Raw genomic sequence first — 23,881 nt, 5'->3', positions numbered from 1 at the left:
ATGAGACACATCGATGATCATCTATCTTGTCAGGATAATTCTAAGGCTCAGTATTGGCAAGCTCACCTTAGTGAGAACCAACAGCCTCTAACTGGACTTAAGATATTTGTAACAACAGGGAAACTATGAGTGGTACTGGAAACCTAGCTAACTTCTCACTGCTGGTGAAGTCATGAATTTTGGAGGAGAACCAACCACCACCAATTTACTAGTTCAGATTAGTTCCTAGAAAATTCAAATACTTTTTCTTGTACCGACAAATAAATAGTCTTCTTCCCTCATTAAGGAAATGTCTCTTTCAACAGAGAGATCACTACAAAAAAATCTACAACTGCAAAATGTAGAGTTGTTGAGCCCACATATAATGGACACATCTACAAAACACTCATGCACCTAAGGCTCAAGGAATATTTTTGAAGATGAGCAATTAATATTCCAGAGACAGAGGATCAAGGAGTTTGCTGTGAGATTGTTTCTCCTAGTAATGCCAGGAGTTTATCCATAAAATCTCAAAAACATGACTGCTCAAATAAGAGCTGAACAAGTACAACAATGGACATCTGAAAGTGGATGGGGAAAGGCCCAGCAGGCCTCAGTCTCTGCGGAGTGTATTACAGGTAACTGCATAGTGCTGAGCAGGAGTCTCCCTCAGGGAGAGCATACCAACTAGTTATCCAAAACCAAATGGTCAGCATTGGAAACATATACACAAGTACCATGATACAGACAGAAGAGGTTAGATTTAGGAATATATATGTATATCAATTCCACATAAATTATACACTTGTACATATTATACATACCATAACAGTGAAATGACGAGAGTGGGGAAGAATATATGCGAGAATTTGGCAGTAGGAAAGGGAAATGAAACATGTTGTAGTTACACTATCATTTTAAAATTTTTACAGTACAAAAAAAAAGCAGAACAAAAATAAAACAAATACATGAAACCCACACGAAGACAAAAATGTTTGTAAAATTATCAGTGAAATTCAGACAAAGGTTCCTTTAAGGTAACATGCTGCCCTAACTACAGTGTCCACCATCAGGAATAGTAATGTTAACTACTCTTGGCGTAGACATGGGGGAAGGAAGCCAAATACTGCTCGGGGAGTGAGAACTGGAGAATCAACTTAGAAAATCAGTGTATATATTCTCAAAAAAAAAGGAATCTGGGTGTCACGAAACAGAAGTAACATGTGGCACTATTCCTGTGGAAACAAAGACACACATATACTTATTTCAGATAAGGAACCAATGACAAATTAATGTGGGGAACCAACAGAGTTCGCCTCGCTGAACCAATGTGCTTTCTTTTTTATTGATGTTTCACCTGCATGCATGCTGGTGAACTCTGAGCGTTCCTGGTGCTCGAAGGGTCCAGAAGAGGGCACTGGATGCCCTGGAGTTGAGGTTACAGACTGAGTGCCCATGTGAGGGTGCTAACGACTCAAAGTGAGTCAGTTGAACGAGCAGATGGTGCTCTTAAGCATTGAGTCATCTCTAAATGCCAGTGGACAAGTGACTTACAAGAGTGTGGGCGGGGAGCTACTGACAGAAACACAAACGGCTGAGTAACAGTTGCTTCACACTGTGAGAGTGATGGCTGATGAAGGTGCAAACCTGGGGATCGCTGCACAGCTTGCAGGCAGCTCACCTCAGGTGGGAGGTGTACAGAGCCATGTTGGGGAGTCATACCACGTGGTAGGAACTTGACATCAGCCAAGGACAATCCCTGGCTTCAGCAGGAATCTGACATTAGGGAATAACAGGGAAGTAGGTTATAGCAGGCATTTTTATCCTAGGGTGGAGTGCTCAGCGTGTACTTGACATTGGTCAAGGTGAACTTCTCTTGGCCTACAGTGGAACAAGGATTGATCCTGCTCCACCTAGGGTGGAGAAGCTCAGAGTGAAGGTTAAGCTCATTGTTCCTCCAGGTCTACTAATTCCTGAATTAAGCAGGTGACCCACCCAGCTGCAGGAGCAGTCAAGACAAGGACCACCAGGCAAAGCTAGACAACTTCCACCGGAACTCAACCCAGGGTCTGGGGGGGGGGGGGGGAGGTTTGCCCAAACTGTTAAAAGATCTGATGGACATTACAGTTCTGGCCTTGATCAGTGAAACATTGTCCTGGCCCTTCTTTCTTTTTGCCCCTTCCCCATCCATCCCTCAGCTTCTGTTCCAGCAACCCAGTTCATAATAGCTGCAGGCAGCTATGGAATCCAACAGGGAGGTTTGTCTTTGAAGCCACTCACTACACCCTCCAGTCAGCTTGACCTGTCTTGTCTGATTCAGGCAACTTGACTGGTATGTGCTTCATGGCTAGTCTGAACATTTTCTGGGAAGCTCATTTTGTCTGATAGTGTCAGAGTCTATACTGATTATATATGCTTGAGGCAGGAGGGCACTGGTGAATTTTGCCAGTTCCTGGGACTTCCTGAAGCTATTAAGTCATCTATATCGCCTTAAGCTTCTGGTGATTTTTTTTGGTAGAATAAACATATCTTCTCCCATAAGAACATCCATTTATTTACCTCTGCTTTAATATCCTATATTTTAAGGAACTTCCTCCAAATCGGAAGGGTTTATCTCAGTAGAAGCTGATACATAACAACCACTCCTGGGCATGACCTCCAAGTACTCTCCATCTTTACCAAGGAACACTTGTCCATCATGTTCATTTTACCTTTATTCACAGTATCTAGGCAGTAGAATCAACTCAGATGTCCCTCAACTGACACACACATAAATGAAACTGTGATACTTATTATAGAAAGGTATATTACTCAGGTGTCAATAAAGGGAAACTGGGGAATCTGGAGCTAAAATAGGTTACTGGAAATTATGATGAGTGCTCCCTCCTAGCCCCAGCAGGCAACATCACGTTTCTACTCGGGTGCATCTGAGCTTCATACTGTTGTGTGTTCTAGTGAGACTACATGTTGATGCCAAGATGCTAGAAATGCACCTGAAGTAGAGAAATTCAAGAAAAGAGTGTGGGTATTAGAATATAGGTGATATGAAAATAGAGAGGGAATGCAGGGTGCATGATTGAAACATGTAGTGGGGTGACGGGGAAGAAAGCAAGCTGCTAAAACTCCACTCAAATGACATGTGCATGAATGAGCTACACAGAAACCTATCGTTTTGCATCCCATATAAAAAACGTAATTAAAGGGGATAGCACAACACGTGTGCTATAAAAGAATGTGGCACTGGACAATGTGTACTATGTGTTTAACTCGAGATGAGGACAGGAAGAAAGAAGAGTGTGTGGGTTGTCCAAAGTAAGGCTTTATGAACCTCCAGTATCTTACAGGTTATATAGGAAATATGATTTTAAAGGCATATTTAAAGAGCAGAGGTGTCATTTAAATAATGCTACCCCCAGATGCCAGGGCTATTAAATGGAACTCTCTGTACCAGATATTTGTATCTGCTTAGGACCTATTCTTCATGGAGGCCAGGGGCACCCCAAACAAAACAGGTCATTGTCAGTTCTCTTATATGGCTATCCTAAGCACGTGGTGTTATTGATGACACCAAACACTTTGGCTTCGAGACAGACAGAGAACAATCTTGAACTTACCAGGAAACTTTACAAAGTGGCTAGCTTTTGTACCATTGCAAGGTCTAGTACAGGCTGCTGGCAGAGAAATGATATCATGGTCTTACCCCTGAACAATGTACCCTATAGTACCAATTCACTATCCGAGATGTATGAACTCACACAGATGCACCTACCTTTGTTCAGAGCATTGCGATGAAGTGTGTGTATCATCACAGCCGTAGCCTTTGAGGTATTTCTAAGCTGTATGTCAGCATTCCAATTATATCACATGCACAGCCTATCTCATCAGTTTGTCTCTTTCTTGATATTTGTAAGGATTAATTCTATTATGAAGATTTTGAAAGTTAGTGAAAGATGAGAATTAGAGCATTTTCTTTCATGATGAAGTTTCTTTTACCTCTGCAATTTTAGCACTATTTTGTAAAGCATTTGTCAAATTCAAAATATTTGTGGGTGATGTAATTTCCAAAGAGACATGGGGATTATATAAGATATATTTTAACATGGCTTCTCGGAACTATGAACTTTGTGATGTACACTTTAATTATATGTCTTTTCCAATTGCTTATGTTATTCTATGTTGTTCTTATTTACCATTTTTTTATATTTTTATTTTTATTGAGACAGGGTCTATGTAATCCTGGCAGTCCTGGAACCCACTATGTACACCAGGATGAACCCAGACTCACAGTGATCTGCTTGGCTGTGTCTTCTAGGTGCTGCAATTAAAGGCATACACCATCTTGACTGGCATTATTATGAATGGTTAGATATTAAATAAGGTAAATATTTTTGTTATAGCTTTCCCCAGGGATGAGAGAGAAAACTCGGTGGTTAAGAAAAAACTGGATGCTCTTACAGAGAACGGGTTCAATTCCCAACATATAAACAGCTACACACACAACTAGGTGTACTGCCAGCTTCAGGGGATCTGATGCGCTCTTCCGGCTTCCAACCACACCAGGCTTCCAACCGGCTCCCAACCACAACCACATGCAGTGCACAGAGAAGACCTGCAGCCTGGCAAACATCACATTAAAAAAAATACAAAGCTTTTCCCGCAGTTATAATTACAGAATTTTATGTTAATATAAACTATTATTTTTTTTAAAAAAATTAAATCTTCATTAAAGGTTTTCAAAAACTTATTTTTGTTTCTTTTACTTATACTGTTGTGATTTGTAAGCAGGGAATACCAGAAAAATGTCACAATAGTTACAACGGTATTTTTTCTCCAGTATGAACTCTCTGATGTCTTCTCAGATTTGAAATCTGGATAAATGATATGTCACAGTCTTTGCATTTGTAAGGTTTCTCTCCAGTATGAATTTTCTGATGTGCTCTAAGATATGAGCACCGAGTAAAAGATTTGCCACATTCTTTACATATGTAAGGTCTCTCTCCAGTATGAACTCTCTGATGTGTTCTAAGATGTGAGTCCTGGGTAAAAGATTTGTTGCATTCCATACATTTGTAAGGTTTCTCTCCAGTATGAATTTTCTGATGTATTTGAAGAGTTGAACACTTAGTAAAAGATTTGCCACATTCCTTACATATGTAAGGTCTCTCTCCAGTATGAACTCTCTGATGTATTCTAAGATTTGAACGCTGGATGAAGGATTTGTTACATTCTCTACATTTGTAAGGTTTCTCTCCAGTATGAATTTTCTGATGTGCTCTAAGAGTTGAGCACTCAGTAAAAGATTTGTCACATTCCTTACATCTGTAAGGTTTCTCACCAGTATGAACACTCTGATGTCTTCGAAGATGTGAGCACTTGGTAAAAGATTTATCACATTCCCTACATTTAAAAGGTTTCTCTCCAGTGTGAATTTTCAGATGTGTTTTAAGAGTAGAATTAACAGTAAAGGACTTATCACAGACCTCACATTTGTAAGGCTTTTCGCCAGTATGAATTCTGTTATGCCTTTTAAGATGTGATAATTCAAGAAAGGACTTACCACATTCTTTGCATTTGTAAAAGTTCTCTAGAGAATGGGTTTTCTGATGCCTTTTATATGACGCATAGTGGGTAAAGGATCTGCCACACTCATTGCATTTGTACGGCTTCTCTCCAGTATGGAGTCTGAAATGGCTTCTAAGGTGTGAAAGCTGATGTAAGACTTTGCCACATTGTTGACAAGTATAATATTCCTCAGCACTATGGATTTTCTGATGTCTCCTGAAGCTGGAGCAGTGAGCAAAGGCTTTGTCACACTCCTTACACTTGTAAGGCTTCTCCCCTGTGTGCATTTTCTGATGGCTTTTAAGTGCTGACACCTGGGGAAAGGACTTCCCACATTCAGTGCATTTGTAAGGCTTCTCCCCAGTATGAAGTCTCTGATGGGTTTTAAGATTTGTGCACTGGGTAAAGGATTTGTCACAAACATTGCACTTGTAGGGTTTCTTTCCAGTATGAATTCTCTGGTGTACAGTTAAGCTTGAGGAGGTACTGAAACATTTCCTGCATTTCCCACATTGATGCGGTGTCTCTCCAATGTAGATTGTTTGTTGCAAGAGACTGTACGCAGAGCTGAAATCGGCATTGTATTCTCCCTGACTCTGCAGTTTATTTTCAGTATAGAGTCTCTGATCTTGATTAATGTTGGAACACAAACTTAAAGATTTCTCACAGTCTTCAGATTTGCAAAGTTCTTCTCCAGTGTGTGTGCTTTTATGTCTATCTGGATTTAATAAGTCAATAGAGGCATGCCTGTCCTTACAGCGTCTGTAGTTATTAGAGGTTTCTGTAGTGTCACTTCCCGGTGCACAGTCAGAGGGGTCATGAAGCATTTCACCAAGCTCATTACACTGACAAGACTCCTTTCCGGTCTTCACCGGCTGATGAACAGTATCACATATGCAGTAGTTCTCTGAAAATGAGCACAATTAACATTAATTGTATCCAGATGGCACATGATAAATGACTGTCTCTGTAAGTTCTCTATTAAAATAAGTCAACCTATAACTATTTAGAAGAGATGTCCCAGTACCTGACACTTTCCATTCCCTGTAACTGTATGGATCCTCACAACAACAGCATGCCAGCCTTCAATGTCAGTGATTTCTAATAGATAGCTCATCTTTATTGAAAATGTCAAACTTGATACAAGATGGAACAAACAATTTTTGGTAAGTAATTCACTTTGGGATGGAACTCACTCAGTGATTATATTTAGAATACATCTATATTTTTTTTCTCAGAAATGAAGACTTTAATCCAATCCCAGACTGACAGTGTTTGTACTTCATAATGTATGTCAATGAAAATTACTGTTCAGGAAACCCACTTTCTTTTAAGACAGAGGTGTACTGAAAACCATGAAATGATATGTTTCGTTTCTTTAAAAAAGCAACAACAAGTCACTAGGGCAGTGGTGGTGCACACCTTTAATTCCAGCACTTGGGAAGCAGAGGCAGGTGGATTTCTGAGTTCGAGGCCAGCCTGGTCTACAGAGTGAGCTCCAGGACAGCTAGGCCTACACAGAGAAATTCTGTCTCAAAAAAAAAATAATAATAATAAAAAGCAACAACAAGAACAAACAAATAAACAAACCAAAGGGTGTTAGATTCTTCAAAATAATGGATGCTAAGCAAATACTCTGCCACATATCCAAAGCTCTAAATCCTTTGAGGCATGGTTTTCACAGGCAGCTACTACTCATACATATCTTTTCCTTTGTTGTCTGAGCTCCATACGTTTCTTATCTTTCCTTATATGGTTATTCTGAAGCCTACTCTCTACCAACTCCTAAGGTTATTCTCCAGAAGGATATTTTGTATCTTCCACTGAAATGAAAATGAAACATGTAATATGAAGACATACACGCAAGCAAGGCAATCACAGTATAATCTTACTTCATGGACTCACATTAGACATAATTTGTAAAATTATTCCAATCTGATGGCTGCACAGTCAAGACAAACTGCACATTGTACTAGTATTAAGTTCCCATACAGGCCTACAGGTCTAAGTCACAATGACTTCTAAGAGTTACAACAGGCAGGATGCACCTTGAGGAAGGAGACTGTAGGAAGCGCAAGAATCAGGAATCCTTTCAAGTAGTACTGAATACAGCAAAGGCAACTGTAGCTCTTGCTTTCTCTCTCACTTGAATCCTTCACTGTGGTTCTGCTCATTCACCTCCACTGCCTGGTTTTGGCTACTACAATTATCCATCTTCCAGCGCAACCTCATTTGCTCAAGGCAGGTGACCAAGCCTACCCTGCACACAATAATCCATGTACTCTGCACATAATAATCCATGTTTTCTGCGAGGAAACCTATAACCAATGCAAGTTTCAGAAACAATACAGATGTATGAGACAGTTCTATGCTCAGTACATGAGAAGAATACAAAATAGACAAATCTAGGAATAAATTCTCAATTACTATTTCCAGTCAGCATCTCCAGTATATGCTGGGAGAATTTTCAGTTTGCACATCTTGAGTTTTCCTTACAATTAAAACAGTGTGAACTGAAATGATGACTACAGAGCTTTAAGACATGGGTAGAAATAGTATATGTTGCTATATTTCTGAGTGTATACTGGAGCAGATACTAAATACCATGAAAATGTTGTTTTTTCTCCTTAACTTATTTTTTTTTTACTGATTCTTTGTCAATTTCACATCATACACCTTAATTCTACTGATATCCCAGTCCTTCCATATCTACCTTCTACCCTTGTAATCTACCCCTCCAAAGAAAAGAAAAAAATTAAATTTAAATTTAAAAAATTATCTTTAACCCTTATGGAAAACTGTGCCCTTGTACCAACTGCCGTCTTGTCTCACTCCTGGAAAAGTTGTTCCTGCACAGTTCTGTTGCGCACTTACGAGTCCATTCTTCCAACACGTTTGTCATAGTGGAACTCAAAGCTATGGTTTGTCACACAGTATACATTTTACCCAATCAGTTTTAATTAGAAATTAAATGTTTGTTGCAATGAGTCATTCATGTGGTTCCAGGCCTCGGCCTTCTCCTATACCACCAATACGAGATCCTGGCCTAGACTGCTGTTGGCTACACTGTTGTTGCAATATGTCATGGAGAGCCTGCAGCCTTGGTTCACTAAGACTGGCGTCTTCATGTGTTCCAACAGTTCAGAGGTGGTGTACATGCTGGGCTGGGTTAACTCAAAGTCTTGGAACTGAGCCTTAGTGGTAGCTGTGTTGGTCTGCCTACCGCATTGACTGCACCCATGCACACAGGGCTAGCTCTCCAGTGCAGCCGAGGCAATAGGTGGGGTCAGCTTCCCTATGCCCAAGTCACAGCTCGCTCTACCAAGTGGTAGCTGATGAAGGGTGGGGCCAGCTCTGGGAGTCCCTCAGTCATCAACATGGGCTCAGGCAGCAGCTCAGACAACAGACAACCGCACGGCCTTTGGTTGTAACATGGGCCACAGACATCGATGTAGACCCTGCTGCCAAGAGGGACGTGGACCCAACATGGCCATGGATGACAGCATAGGCTGGACATCACTAAGGCCTTAGGTACAGGCCTCTCTTATCTGGCCGTTTCTTACTATGGTCTTGTCTTGAGTGCCACTGCGTCTTCATAAAACACACACCACTATGATTCTCTTTGTCCCAATCTCTCTACCATGCACTTGCTCATATCAGTGGCACATTTGACTTTCTTCTGCCCAAATGGGCTAGCAGACATATTGGAAAATTCCTTTTTTTTTACTACCAAACTAGTCCTCTGGTTTTTCCATGACAGCCTAACAGAGAGTTTACAACCTATAAAATCAGTTACAACTTACAAAGAATGAGTTAGGAATTGTACAAGAAGAATGTTCTTACCCACAGAGACCAGGTTGCTGTAATTCTCCAGCATCACATCGATGTACAAAGCCCTCTGAGCAGAGTCCAGGCACTCCCACTCCTCCTGGGGAAAGTCCACAGCCACATCCCCAAACGTCAACAGACGCTGAAAAAGATACATTTTGACTTGGGGTGTCAGGGTACTTGGTTGCTCATGTCCAGGAAACGTTCCTGGATGTAAGGAGATGGCGTGTTGATGAACAAAGACCATTATCATCACCCATCATCCAAAAAAAGATAATTTTCAATACAGTCACATTCTATAAGGAATTTTCTTTTTTTTCAAGATTTATTCATTCTGTACTCAGTGCTCTGCCTGCACACCAGAGGAGGGAGCCAGAGCTCATTATAGATTTTTTTTCAAACACGAACAGTGTACTTTATTAAAAATAAAATTGTAACACAATAACTTAGTAATGACAAATCAAATAGCATAACAAGATACAAAGAAAACACATGAAACGGCACTGCTGCGGCTCAAACTAGTGATCTCCTTTAAACAGGAAAAGCTGATCATCTAGTGGTTCTGGCCCCATCTGCACAATACAGGAATACAGAATCAGTGAAAAATAAAACAAGAAAAAAACAAAACCTATGTATAAAGCCACCAAAGACACCTTCAAGTAATTGAATGAGATCTCTCTAGGACCAGGGCTCAAGCAGAGATGGTTAAAGTGCTATCCGTGTTGAGAATTACGGGTCTAAAATAATATAAACAATATAAAAACTGTCCTCAAAACAAAATCAGTAAACTGACCAGATCATTTCTTTCATCTCAGAAAAAGCGAGGAGGAGCAGGCAACTGCTTCCTACTGTTCTTTATCCATTGTTTGGCTATATTCATCGCTTATACTGTTTTAATAAACAGGAAATAGTGAAAGTTAAAACAAGCTACCCAAATGGAAGTTCTCACTAGTTTAAATTTACACTCTTTTAAGACAAGATTAGCTTTCAGCAAACAATCTCACATTTTAATTTTGCACAGATACTCAAGTCTCCTGTTTGTTCAACCAGTGGGAGCCAATGAGATGTACTAGAGAGTTTTTAGCCAAGCTGTATAAATGTATTTGTTCCATGTACCCCAAATAAGCTTTGTGGTGCAAAGGAACATTTGGCAGAGCACGTGCGAAAGACCTGAGTGCTTCCTCTAAAACTGTGAAAGCCGCCTTTTCCAAGATAAGCATCTTCAAAGTCAAGAGCATGAACAAATTTTTTTCATTAAAAATGCATACACAAGGTATTTTGTCTGCAAATACCACATCCTTGAAAACTCTCCATTAGGAGATTCAGTAGTAATTAGTTATTTATCCCCAAACTCTTCATTTTTCAGGCTTCAAAAAAAGTATCATGTCCAGTATGGAAAAGAACTTTTCCTTTAGGGCTCCTCAAATTCGGTGAATCCCTTTTCTTCAGATCCTTCTGTCAGGACTCCATGTCAATCTCAACTCCTTCATTCTTGTCCTCAAGTGTTTCTATCAGGCTGTTTGCACTCACATCTTCAAGAGTTCCAGATCAATAGGTGGTAGAGAGTTTCCCCAATACTGGAATGTATTATACTGGCAACACTCTTCATTCTGGCTATGCACTCTATCGGCTACCGCGGGCTGTCCGTGCTAGCTCTGTCGCAGCCACCCGGGTTCCCCCTGCTCGCTGGGCTCCAGGTTACAGCCCTGCAGCTCCAGCCTGGCGTCCCCACCGCCCCACCGCTGCGTCGCTTACGGGGGCGGGGCGCAGACGCAGGCTTGGCCGCGGTCCCTGAGTCCCCCTGGCCCCAGACCGCAGGATTGTGGCTCCTCGTCGGGGAAGTCGATCGGGAGGAACGGGAGCGGCTCAGCAGCTCGCTGCTTGGCCATGGGTCAGGGTGGGGGTCGCGCGGCGCGGGCGGCAGCAGGAGGGCAGAGGGCAGAGGGCAGAGGGCAGCACGGGCCTCATTATAGATGGTTTTGAGCGCCATGTCATTGCTGGAAATTGAACTCAGGACTTCTAGAATAGCAATCAGTGCTCAAAACCTCTGAGACTGAATTTTTTTTAACTGTGAAAGCAGGATGACCCAATAGTTTAACAAGCAGTCTATGTGAAATAAGATTCCCATTTAAGATCTGGACATGGCTGTCTGTCTGTTATGGACAGCGTATACATATCTCAGAAGGCCAATTTGTGATGAGGACATGTACTTTTCAATGCTTTGTCTGAAGATGATCCTAAAATACAGACACTGAGTCAATCTCGTCTGTTCTAACAGACTCAGGAATGATTTTAAAATGTAGGTATAATGCCACACCATTAAACAGCAAAGGGTAGACCTCATGACTGACTTTTTGACAAATAGGTTTTTCACCCCATAGTAGCAAGGATTGTAATAACACTACATACTGACACCATATTAAAAAAATCAGTTTGCTCAATTAATTTTTTAAGAATATTTAGGCCACTAACATGCAGAGGGGAAAATCTGTATCAGCAACATTTAATATAATCTAAACTTTTCCTAAGAATATACAAGATCTACCATAGACAACAATTTCAGTACACAGCAGCTGCAGGGTAAGCACGGAGAGCTGACATTCAAAGTGTCTAGAGCAAGGCCATCATGGGGGACAGTCTCTCTGCAACAAATGTAACAGCTTATGCACATGTCAGTCAATGCCCAGAAGACAGTTGTATGGATGCAGTCCACATAATTCTACATAATGAGTCCAAGCCACGTTCTCTGCACAGTGAGACATTGTTTGTGCAAAAATATGAAAAAAAAGGAAAAATACTGATCTCTCTACTTTAAGAAGTTACCCCTGAGCTTCCTATACAAATGAATGATTCTCCTGAGACAAACAGATATGAGACATCACCAAACACGTGGACACATCACCACCATCACGATATTAAGCTCCAAACAGAAATATACGTAGCCTACAATCTCAGTCTATACTCAAGAACGAAACTTCATAGCATAATGAAGCCGCATATGTCTGACATTTTCAGCACTTTATAGTGTGTTAAATCTTAACTAGTAGGATCCAAGTTTACTTATGATTAAGAATCAATATGTCTCTTTTAATTCCACACATTGCTAATACATTGTAAGGACTATTCCATGTGTTCCAATAAGCATGTTTAAGACCATGATTCAAGTAAACATGTCAGATCCCATAAATAAAACCTGCACAGCACACAGCCTTCACTCACCAATGTAGTCCATCCAGTACACCAAATGGATATCCACATATTTTTTGTCAAAGTGGATATATTGTAAAATTACAAGCTGTAAGTTCATGTAGAATAATTGTCGTGAAAAATAAAAAACTTGGGAGAAAGAATGGAGAAAAGTATTATAGGTATGGATTTTGGGTATTATACTGTATAGCTGTTAGTCATAAAGACAGACTGGTGTGGTCATAAAATAAGAAAGGAATATGACAAAATATAATAAAAGACCCCAAACCAAAATTACAAATCTATGCCTACTTTAATATTTGACAAAGGAGACAAAAACATACATCTCAAAAATATGGTTCTCTCAACAAATTGTGCTGTCAAAACTAGATCCAGTAGTAGAAAAAAATTAAATTCTTATTTTCCACGTTGTGGAAATATCCAAATATCCATTCAAAATGGACAAAATATCTTATTGAAAACCAGACACACAAAAAAAGAAACCTAGAAAAATAGGGATTACACATCAGGATATTGGGACAGGAAAGAACTTGTTGAACAGAAAGATACCCACAAAATGGGACAAAATTTATAACAGCAACATTGTGGAAAGGTTCCAACATTGTGGAAAGGTGCTTATATCTAGAATTTTCCAAGAATACAGAGATAAAACTCCAAGAAAATAAAACTGCCAATGAACAAGTGGGCAAATATATTAAACAGACACTCTGAGTAGATAGGAACACAAACTGCTAACAAACATGGAAAGGTGTTTAGGATTCATAAAATGCTGTCAAGGGAATAAAATTTAAACTACTCTGAAATAGTGGCTCACCCAGGCAGAAGGGCTGCCTGTCATCTATGCTGACAACAAATGTTAAAAAGAATGTGGAAAGAAAGAAAGCCTTATTCACTATTGGTCTGTGTGTGTGTGTGTGTGTGTGTGTGTGTGTGTGTGTGTGCGTGTCTGTGTGTCTGCATGTGTGTGTCTGTGTGTGTGTGTCTGTGTGTGCGTGTGTGTCTGTGTGTCTGTGTGTGTGTCTGTGTGTCTGTGTGTGCATGTGTGTGTCTGTATGTGTGTGTGTGTCTGTGTGTGCGTGTGTGTGTCTGTGTGTGTCTGTGTGTGTGTCTGTGTGTGTGTGTGCGTGTGTGTGTGTGTGTGTCTGTGTATGTGCGTGTGTGTGTGTCTGTGTGTGTGTCTGTGTGTCTGTGTGTGTATGTGTGTGTGTCTGTATGTGTGCGTGTGTGTGTGTCTGTGTGTGCATGTGTGTCTGTATGTATGTGTGTCTGTGTGTGCGTGTGTGTGTCTCTGTGTGTGTGTGTGTGTGTGCGCGCACGCGCGCACGTGCGCACAAATTAATACAGCCATTGTAAAAATCAGTTTAGAGATAATTTTAAAAAATAAAGCTACAACTGATCTATAATTCAGCTCTTTCCTTCCTGGTAACATCCAGGAAAACTGTACAGATCACTCTAGAGATATTTAAATGCCATATTGACTGCTGCTGATTCACCATAGAAAAGTATTGGAGTCAACCTAATTGTCTGTCAATAGATAAATGGATAATGAGAATGTGATACTTATATGTATACTATTTAGATGAATATGAGATTTAATGAAATACTATTCAGATGAAGAGAAAATGTAATAATTTGCAAGAAAAAACGAATGGATTTTGAATGTGTAATATTAAGTGTGGACATACTGGTAAGAAAGAAGAGATGGCATTTTGCCTCATATGCAGAATCTAGCTTATAGTACGTGTAGGCTTAAATTTTTCAAAACTTACTACAAAACTACATAAGGGTTATAACCCTTACAAAACTAATAAGGGTTATTAAGTGTTTCAACCTTCCTTCTAACACACTATCCACCAGAGGAAGTGAACAAGAAAGATTAATAGGAAACGGGGTTATGGACATGTTTAGAAATAGTTCTTTGGGGTTGTTCTAATCTTCATTGTCAGCAGTACAGTCCACTAGCAAAACAACAATAATCATTATCAGCAGTCCAGTCCCCTCAGCAATCACTACTCACACATCACCAACTGCAGTTAGATACAGAAGAAACAGTGAGGCTCTGACAATTTCTGTCAGTTGGTCCAAGACCTCGGAAGCCACAAGAAGCTGCTAGAATATCACCACAAGTTCTTTGGCCACTTTTCTCTATGAAGTCACTGCAAGCATAGATCAGCAATGTGATACAAGGCAAACCAATATAGGCGCATCATCAACAAAGACCAGTGAGGCTGAGTAAGGTGAATCAATACCAGAGCCTCTCTCACTGTCTGTGGGGTCATATTTATATTCTTTCTAAACATCACACGTCTTCTCATGCATCTGCTTCACCAAAACATTCTCTCAGCTGTGTCTGCTTTAGGAAAACATCTTTCCAAGTGTCTGCTTCAGTAAAATATTCTCTCACCTACATGCTTAAGGGAAACAAGCATTCTTTCACATGTTTACTTCAGCATTCTTTAATATGTCTGCTTCAGCAGAGCATCCTTTCTCCTGTCTACATCAGCAAAACATCATATGACATAACTGAGTTTCCAAAGAAAGCAGAAATTTCCACTTCTGATATATATAGATGGAAACAATGCACATGTGGGTACCGTGGAACACAGAGAAAAGAGAACTTGAAAGGGCTGAGTTTGGACAGAATGCAGGTAATAATCACCAGTTATGAGAAAGGATAAAAAGAACATAAAAGGTTATAGAACTTTTCTAGTTCTAGTTCTGACACAGGTATTTTGGTTTTTGGTGGTGGATCAGTTCATAAAGATACATTTGATTGTGGAAACATAAACTCACACTTGAGACTCCAGAGCTTCTGTTACCAAAGAATACTGTAACTGCATAAAAGTGTATTGACTTGACTAGTCTCTGAGTCTGGTGAATTGCAATGTGATTTTCTTACAATTTTTCGGAATAAACATTTAAAAATTATCAGGAGCAGAAAATTAAAGGCTTGCAATGTATCAGCCAATAACAACTTTAGAAATGGAGTAGATATGACCACTGACCTGGGACATGATTAATGGAGAATCAGCCATTTCTTTCTGTGTCTCTTCTTTGATTTTCTCTTTGAAGAACAATGAATAGCTGGCTTGTGGCCCTTTAATATCAAGGAAAAGTAAAATTAATACTGAATGCAGAATGCTGTTAAGCGATGTGAAAACACCCAAGGAACAGAATTCTACCTGTGTCTAGTCAGTGATCCCAAAGCCAGGAGAGCATGGAAAGACATTTAAAACGTGGAGAGAAAACCACCAGCAACCATACTGTAGCACTCAGAAAAATACTCTCTCAAAACTGACGGTGACATAAGTGCATTTGAAGAGAATCACGAATTAACACAATTCATATTATTAAAGGAATATAGCACATGATAAATTAGAGGTAAAACAAAGAATTGGAGGGGATTATCTATCAGAACATGGGAAATAACACATTTCATGTAAAGAATAGATAAATACAGGAAACTGGGAAGTAATCGTCCATGCTCAAGACAGCAACCCACTCTTTCACAGTAAAGATAGAATACTACAAATAATCCGGCCATCAACAACATACAAAGCAAAATCATAGGAAAGAACCACACTATGAATAAAAACAGGTGGCTACTCTAGAAATCAATATAGAGAATTGTCAATTAAATAAACAAATTCTCAAATTACATAAATCTAGCACATGACCTGGCTGTTCCACTCCTTGGCATGTGCTCTAAGGATTCAACATCCTAGCTGGGCGGTGGTGGCACACACCTGTAATCCCAGCACTCTGGGAGGCAGAGGCAGGCGGATTTCTGAGTTCGAGGCCAGCTTGGTCTACAAAATGAGTTCCAGAAAGGATTCAACATCCTACTCCACAAATACATGTCAAACGCTGCTATATTTATAATAGGTACAAAAAGGAAAAAAATGTAAATGTCCCTTAACTGACAATTACAATATACATATAAACCATGGGATATTATTTAGCTGTATAGAAAATTGAAATCATATTTGCAGGTTGGACTTAGAAAAGATCACACTGAGTATTGTAACCCAGACCCAGAGAGACAGATATTGAATGTTCACCCTCAAATGAAGGTTTTAGCTCCAAATTGTCAGATGTGAGTTCACAACCTGGAGTAACTGTAGTAACCAAAAAAGTAAAAACAGACCACGGTGGAATGTGGAGGAGTAATAGGAGATAACAGGGAACAAGTGATCTTAAGGGTAAAACTGAAAACGTATTAGGAGTCTTTTGGATAGACAGAACTTTAGAAGGACAGTAAAATAACAGTAAAAATGTCTAAACAGTCATAAGGTATCATATTTGGAGTGTGAAGGAAAACTTCCCTTTGGGTGATAATGCTCCCTATAAGAGCCATATATTTTTTAACAAAACCACCAAAGAGAAGCTTGCTTTGAAGTTGCTGTTACAGCTATCTAAGAAACTCACAATACATTACACACTATTGCTATTGTCCATGGTTATCCCCAGACATAGAAGGTGAGTTCCTAGTGTTGAGAAGCCATCTTTGGGCATAGATCCCAGGGGACTCAAGAGATGGATCTGACACTAAAGCCTTCTCTCTAGGGACTAGCTTACTTGGTATCAGAAGGCAACATGCAAAACTACCAAGGAGGGAGCCAACCAGCAAACCTATCCTGCTATGACATCTGTGAACTAGAACACAGCACGATAACCCTGAGGGTACAAGAATGGCAACCTTACCTTTTCATGGCCATTGTTTCTAAGATCTGGATAAAAATCCTGTGTCTTCCAGCCTCAAGATCTGGACAATAGCGTGCCCTCCATTTCTGGATTGTAGTTCATTCCAGATTAAAATTTCAAATAAAATCATTAACCAGGTAATAACACCTAACATGATATACCTATTCTTGTTCAACTACAAACACAAACAGTGAACTTAGCTGGGTGGAATCATTCCCTAAAATCACCACTCCCTTCATCTCTTTATCTCCTTGAACATAGGATTCAGCTCCATTTCACTTGCTGGTGCCCCATTATTACTTGAACCATACATTGCATATTTTTCCTTTCTCAGCTTGCTACTTTTCATAAGTCTTCTTAAGACTAAACCAGAGAACAAAGTCTCTGCTGGGCTCTTTTGAGACTTCCTATGTCAATGCAATTAATATACATCTCTTTAAGTTAGCCTCAGGTAGACTATTCAGACAAGGGCAAAAAGCAGTCATATTCTTCACCAAAATACCACAAAAAGAGGCTACATATTGAAATTCTTCTCCACTGAAACTTCTTGGACCAGGACTGAACAGTTCAAATCACTCTCAGCAACAAAGTCTTCCATATTCCTACTAGGATCATCCATTAAGCCCCACTCAAAGCATTCTACTGCTTTCTAAATCCAAAGTCCCAATATCCACATTCTTCCAAATAAAAGCATGGTCAGGCCGATCACAGCAATATCTCAGTTCCCGGTACCAATTTCTGTGTTACATAGGGGTTTACTGATGTGAATAGAAATCATTACCAAAAAACTCTTATAAGGACAACATTTAGTTGGGGATGGACTATGGGTTCAGAGTTTATTCTGTTATCCTCAAGGCAGGAGCACGGCAGCATCCATGCCAGCACGGAGCAGGTGGAGCTGAGAGTTCTAAATCTTCATTTGACGGCTCCTAGGAGGTGACTGGCTTCCAGGCAGCTAGTCCACAGGTCTTAAAACCCACAACAGCGACATACTTCCTCCAACAAGGCCACACCTACATCAACAAGGCCATACCTCCTAATAGTGTCACTCCCTGGGCCAATCATAGTCAACTGACCAGAGACTTGATGTACAATGGGGTAAGGGGGTGGGGAGCGGTTGGTTCCCCTTGTCAGAGGAGAAGGGGAGGGGAGGATGGGAGGGAGGAGTATCCCCTGTGTAAGGGGGTGCTTGGTGGAGGGGGGCTGATATTGGGTTGTAAAGTAAATAAATTAATTAATTTTAAAAAGAATGGGGTATATTATTGTGAAATTTGCTGTATATGTGAAAGTGATTTATATCTTCAGTTCAAATAGCATTACATTTCAACTCCCCACAATAATCTTCAGAGAATTAGAAATATTGCAAGCACTGGTTGCAGACTAGACAGTCTCTTCAAACAGTGGCACTGAAGAAAGTATCTATCCATACATAAAAACATGAACCTGGGTTTAATTCTCTCCTAGAATCACAGACTTTCATATATGATATGAAACAGTGAATATTGCAGAGTCACAAAAAGGGGGAAACACTTACTATAAGAACAGCAAGTTTTGTATAAAATGAAAAACATCCAGGGAAATAATAATAACTAAAAACATAAAGACTCAGAATACACTGTAGACACACTCATTAGCTACCTATTTACAGAACAATGGATAAGAATACAGAATCAATCAAAACATTAGAAAGCAAACAAATGATAATATAATCAATAAATAAGCAAATGAATTGAACTCTCCATGCTCAACAACAGTTTCAGTGGCCAATAGGTACATATTAAAAAGCTCTACATTACAGGCCATGAGACCCTGTAAATTCAATATACATTCCAATTCTGTTTAATCAGTGTCCACACTCATGTTCCTAAACAATAGCAAATGTATTATTTTCAGAAATTTCTTGAAATATAATTGATAATATTCCCTAAGCTAAATATGTAAACAAGGCACAGTATTCAAAAAATTGAGAGCTGAAATTAAAATATATATTTTCTACCAAAAAATCCATTTCATATTTAATGATATGATATATATATATATATATTTTTTCAAGACAGGGTTTCTCTCCCAGAATTTACTTTGTAGATGAGACTGTCCTAGAACTCATAGAGATCGTCTCTTCCACAAAAGTGCTAGGATTAAAGGCCTGGGCTACTACAATCTGGCCTAAAAATCTTTTAAAGGCTATGACTGTAGAGAGCAGTAAAGAAGACTGATGGCCATAATTATACTAGTGACAGAAAAAACAAGACAAAAGTATGAAAATACAAAATCAAGAGTATTAGCAAATGATAAGATGGTTCACTAGACATAAAGTCCTTGATCAACAGAGATGGATGTCACAAAACCCAGAATGCAGACATTCCCAGCAGACATGAACAGATGACATAAAACGTGAAAACTGGCATACTGACCATATTCTTTTCAACCTGAGAAGACAATCTAGAAGGAGAGCCATCTGCTCTTAGATGCCAACCAATTCCTATTAAACCAATTCCCATTAAAACCCTATTTTCATATTTTACTGAAAATAATCCTACAGTACCAAGGAACAGTAAAGAGCTAGAAAAAATATCTCACCTAGAGGTGATCTCAAAGAATATTAACAAATACAACAATGGAAACCACTTGGGGCTGTCATGACAACAGACAGTAGGAGTCGTCCATGGGAGGAATGGGCACAGTTTAATAGTCTGCAAGTAATTTCTTGATCCTTACCAAAATTCGTTTGGCATTATTTTCAGAATAAAGAAAATGTGGAAAGTGTGCTAGAATACCAAACGCTCAAAAATTCTTAAAACAATTTGTTTGTTTTTGTTTTGTTTTTCGAGACAGGGTTTCTCTGTGTAGCCCTGGCTGTCCTGGAACTCACTCTGTAGACTAGGTTGGGCTTGAACTCAGAAATCCACCTGCCTGTGCCTCCCAGAGTGCTGGGATTAAAGGCGTGCGCCACCACTGCCTGGTGGAATTTTCACCATTCTAGAATATATTGAAATCACTGAGATGATAACCATTTAATATCGGTATGTAGACATGATCAGTGATGGTCATGGAGTAAGGACAGCGTTATTCACATACACAGTCAAATGAACCTTTATTCCCCTCCTAGGATCAATTCTTCTGTAGAAAGTCTTCTCACTTCTACAATAGGATAATCCTGAGGAAATTCTTTTCAGGAAATTTTTATGTCTCCAGAACTATTTCTAGTGAAACAGCATGTGGCAAAACTGATTTCAGGTCCCACTTCCACAGCCACTTGAATCCCTTGTCATCCCGTCACCAACCCTCCATCCTACCCACCAACCCTCCATCCTACCCACCAACCCTCCATCCTACCCACCAACCCTCCATCCTACCCACCAACCCTCCATCCTACCCACCAACCCTCCATCCTACCCACCAACCCTCCATCCTACCCACCAACCCTCCATCCTACCCACCAACCCTCCATCCTACCCACCAACCCTCCATCCTACCCACCAACCCTCCATCCTACCTGGATCCTTAGCTTCTGCCTCCTCCCTCTCCATCTTCCAGGTCTTTGTTCTGCTCCACAGGTGAGCAGGTCTAGGTGATCAGTGAGGCCTGCACATGAGAACGAGATTCATCAGAAAGCACCTGGATTTCTAACACACTGCTGTGCTCAGTAGGTTAAGAGAAACAAGATCGAGGATTCCACAGTGAACCCTTCCCACTGTCACATAGTGTTGGAATACTGAATATATTTTAAAAGTATTTTCAGTTACCACATCTTGAACCTCACATCCAATCACAGCTCAGTTTAATCTGAGGGGCAGAAATGGAACTGAATGATTGGGATGAGAATATTATATACTAGTGAGGTTCTAAATATATCCTGGACTAAAACTGGTGGAAGCCTTTTTCTCCCAAAGGAACACACCAAAGAAGAGAAAACACTTCCTGAAATCTGTCTTTGTTCCTCTGAGGAATTCACCTTATTTGGTGGAATGCGAGGCATATTCACAGAAGTCTCACAAACCTGCGATTTAATTTGCCAAGAGCCCCAAGGAGGAGCAAGGGGGGCAGCAAGCAAACTATTCTCACCCACAGAAATCACTCCACAGAGTCCCAGACCTTTAACATCCAGTCTGTACAAAGACCTCTGAGCAGGGACCAGGCATTGTCCCTTCTCCTGGGAGAAGTCCACAGTCACACCATTGATTGTCAACAGACCACAAAATAAAAGACAACAGTTTGAACATTCCTGCTGGTGCACAACTTTAATGGTACACTGATGAGATAGAGGTGGGTAGAAATATGTGGATTCCAGTCCAGTCTGGTTCACATGGTGACTTCTATATAAGAGTTTGGTCATGTATCCATAGGCAGAATATTTTTCTTGAACCATTAAGAAAAGAGGATCACAGATATTTTTCTGATGTAGATGAGTTATCATAATTATTCACAAGATCATTTCTAATATTATTGTAGACTATAATTAATGCCTCTTATTTTTCTTCCTTCCTTCTTTCTTTCTTTCTTTCTTTCTTTCTTTCTTTCTTTCTTTCTTTCTTTCTTCTTTCCTTTCTTTCTTTCTTTCTTTCTTTCTTTCTTTCTTTCTTTCTTTCTTTCTTTCTTTCTTTCTTTCTTTCTTTCTTTCTTTCTTTCTTTCTTTCTTTTTTTTCCCTGAAAAACAGGGTTTCTCTGTGTAGCCCTGGCTTTCCTTAAACGCACTCTGTAGACCAGGCTGACAGAATTCCAATACCTACCTGCCTCTCCTCTAGAGTGCAAGGATTAAAGGTGTGTGCCGCCACCACCTCAAGCTGGTTTATAATGTCCTTTCTAACTGTGAAAATCCTGTGACCTGATTCTCTCAAAGAGCATACTGTGATTTTCCAGGCTCTAATTTACAACATTAAGAACTCAGAAGAAGCAACTTTTTTTCCCTTATCTGACCTGCCTGACTTCTTTGCTTTCCTACATTTTTCCTCTCATCCTTCCTTCCTTCTTCTTTCCCTTGTTTTTCTTGTTGTATTTATATTTAAGTTTTTGGAGACAGGGTCTCACAATGTAGCTGTTGTGGTCCTGGAACTCACTATGTAGTTCAGGTTGGCCTACAACTAACTCACTGCGATCCACCTGCCTTTGTCTCCTGGGTACTGAGATTAGAGAGAAGCCTGGCAGTACACTTTTCACAATGCTGTATTTACATCACAGAGTGCATACAGAGTTTCAGATGAAAAATTAATGGTAGGTAAAACGTTGACTTTTAAAAGTTAATGTTTACATCCATACCTGTGGACCTCACAACAAATTGTACTCTCAATTAAATTTGCAGGGGTTCCTTTCATGACTAATATCTAAAAGCTCTCAGGGAATCCAAGTCCCTAGGTCTACATGCCACTCTCTTGAATGGGGAAGTGGTAGAACACGGAAGTTAGCATGGATAATCGTAAATGTCAAGAGCTTGTCCTTTCCACCACAGCAAGGAGAACTGCGTTTGCAAATACCGACCGATAAATTTAAATGTTCTACTAGGTTATTCGTTGGAGAATATCTAGAGGCTAGAAGGTCAATTAAAAATAGCATTATCCAATTAATATTATTGAAATTTTATCGACGAGGATAAGACATCCGCAGCACAATCCTGAGAGCTATCATCCTTATGAGTTGAGACACTGATCGTACTCTGCTCCGCTCCCTCCCGCTCTCCAGCCCCGCAGCAGCTCCGCTGACCTGGGAGGTTCCAGAGCTGCCAGGCTGCGGTTGCCACCGCTGAGCTGCCTACTGCTGCCTCTGCAGGCAGCCCCGCCGGGCACCTGTGGCTTAGAGGAGTTCACGGGTCCGCCAGACCCCGGCCGTCTGTGCTCAGCAGGCAATCCTGCACCAAGCAACTCCACACAGTGCAGGCCCTGGACCGGAAACGGGTTCTTGACACTTCTGGCTCTGATTCTTTAGCCTCGATTCCTTAGGCTCACACACACTGCAAACCAGTATCCTTGCTGGTCACGCCTCTAAACTCGCCCACTCCGCACCCTTCCTCTCCACCAGCCAATGTGTAACATCCTTCCATCCTCTGTTTCCGGGTGAGTGGCCCGCCCTATGGAAATCAGTCCCTCCCACTCGGTCTCAGCCTTCCTTCCCTGCAGCTCCAGGTGTCAGGCTGACCTGGTCTTGTTCTGCACAGTCTCCCCATTTGCTTGTTGCGAGCCTGGATCTGATAGGACGCAGCACCCCGGTATCTGACCCCCATAGTGAGTTCTGAACCCTTCATATTAAAAAATAGGCATCAAAAAGAAGATTGCCATGATGCTCCAGACCTGCATGCAAGGGGGTGGGGTGGGGTGGGGAGCAGAGAAAGAGAGAGAGAGACAGAGACAGAGAGAGACAGAGAGACAGAGAGAGACAGAGAGGCAAAGAAATCTGGGTGACACAATTACAGACCTGAGTATGGAATAATTTCTCCAGAAACAAAGACACACATCTACTTATTCCAGATATTGAGCCAATGAGAAATCAATGCTGTGAACAAGCAAACTGCAACTTGGTAAGCGAATGTGGTTTCTCTTTTAGAGGTGTTTTGTCTGCGTTGATGTCTTTGAACTATGTGTGTCCCTGGTGCTCACAGCCTAGAAGAGGG

The 23,881-nt window shown here is 40.5% G+C and overlaps 1 protein-coding gene across 1 annotated transcript; it reads right to left on the bottom strand.

The window, feature by feature from the left end:
- Positions 1–765: 765 nt before the first annotated feature.
- Positions 766–23,270, bottom strand: LOC127674121 (zinc finger protein 54-like). Its single transcript, XM_052169993.1, has 5 exons — positions 22,978–23,270; positions 20,777–20,865; positions 15,582–15,673; positions 9,385–9,511; positions 766–6,448 (listed from the first exon to the last, which is right to left on the bottom strand). The coding sequence occupies exons 2-5, from the start codon at positions 20,808–20,810 to the stop codon at positions 4,791–4,793; spliced, it is 1,911 nt and encodes a 636-aa protein (XP_052025953.1). The 5' UTR covers positions 20,811–20,865; positions 22,978–23,270; the 3' UTR covers positions 766–4,790.
- Between the last annotated feature and the right edge of the window lie 611 nt (positions 23,271–23,881).

Source organism: Apodemus sylvaticus, chromosome 23 (genome assembly GCF_947179515.1).
Source record: "Apodemus sylvaticus chromosome 23, mApoSyl1.1, whole genome shotgun sequence".
Lineage (NCBI taxonomy): Eukaryota > Metazoa > Chordata > Mammalia > Rodentia > Muridae > Apodemus > Apodemus sylvaticus.
This window is presented reverse-complemented; position numbering and strand designations above follow the sequence as displayed.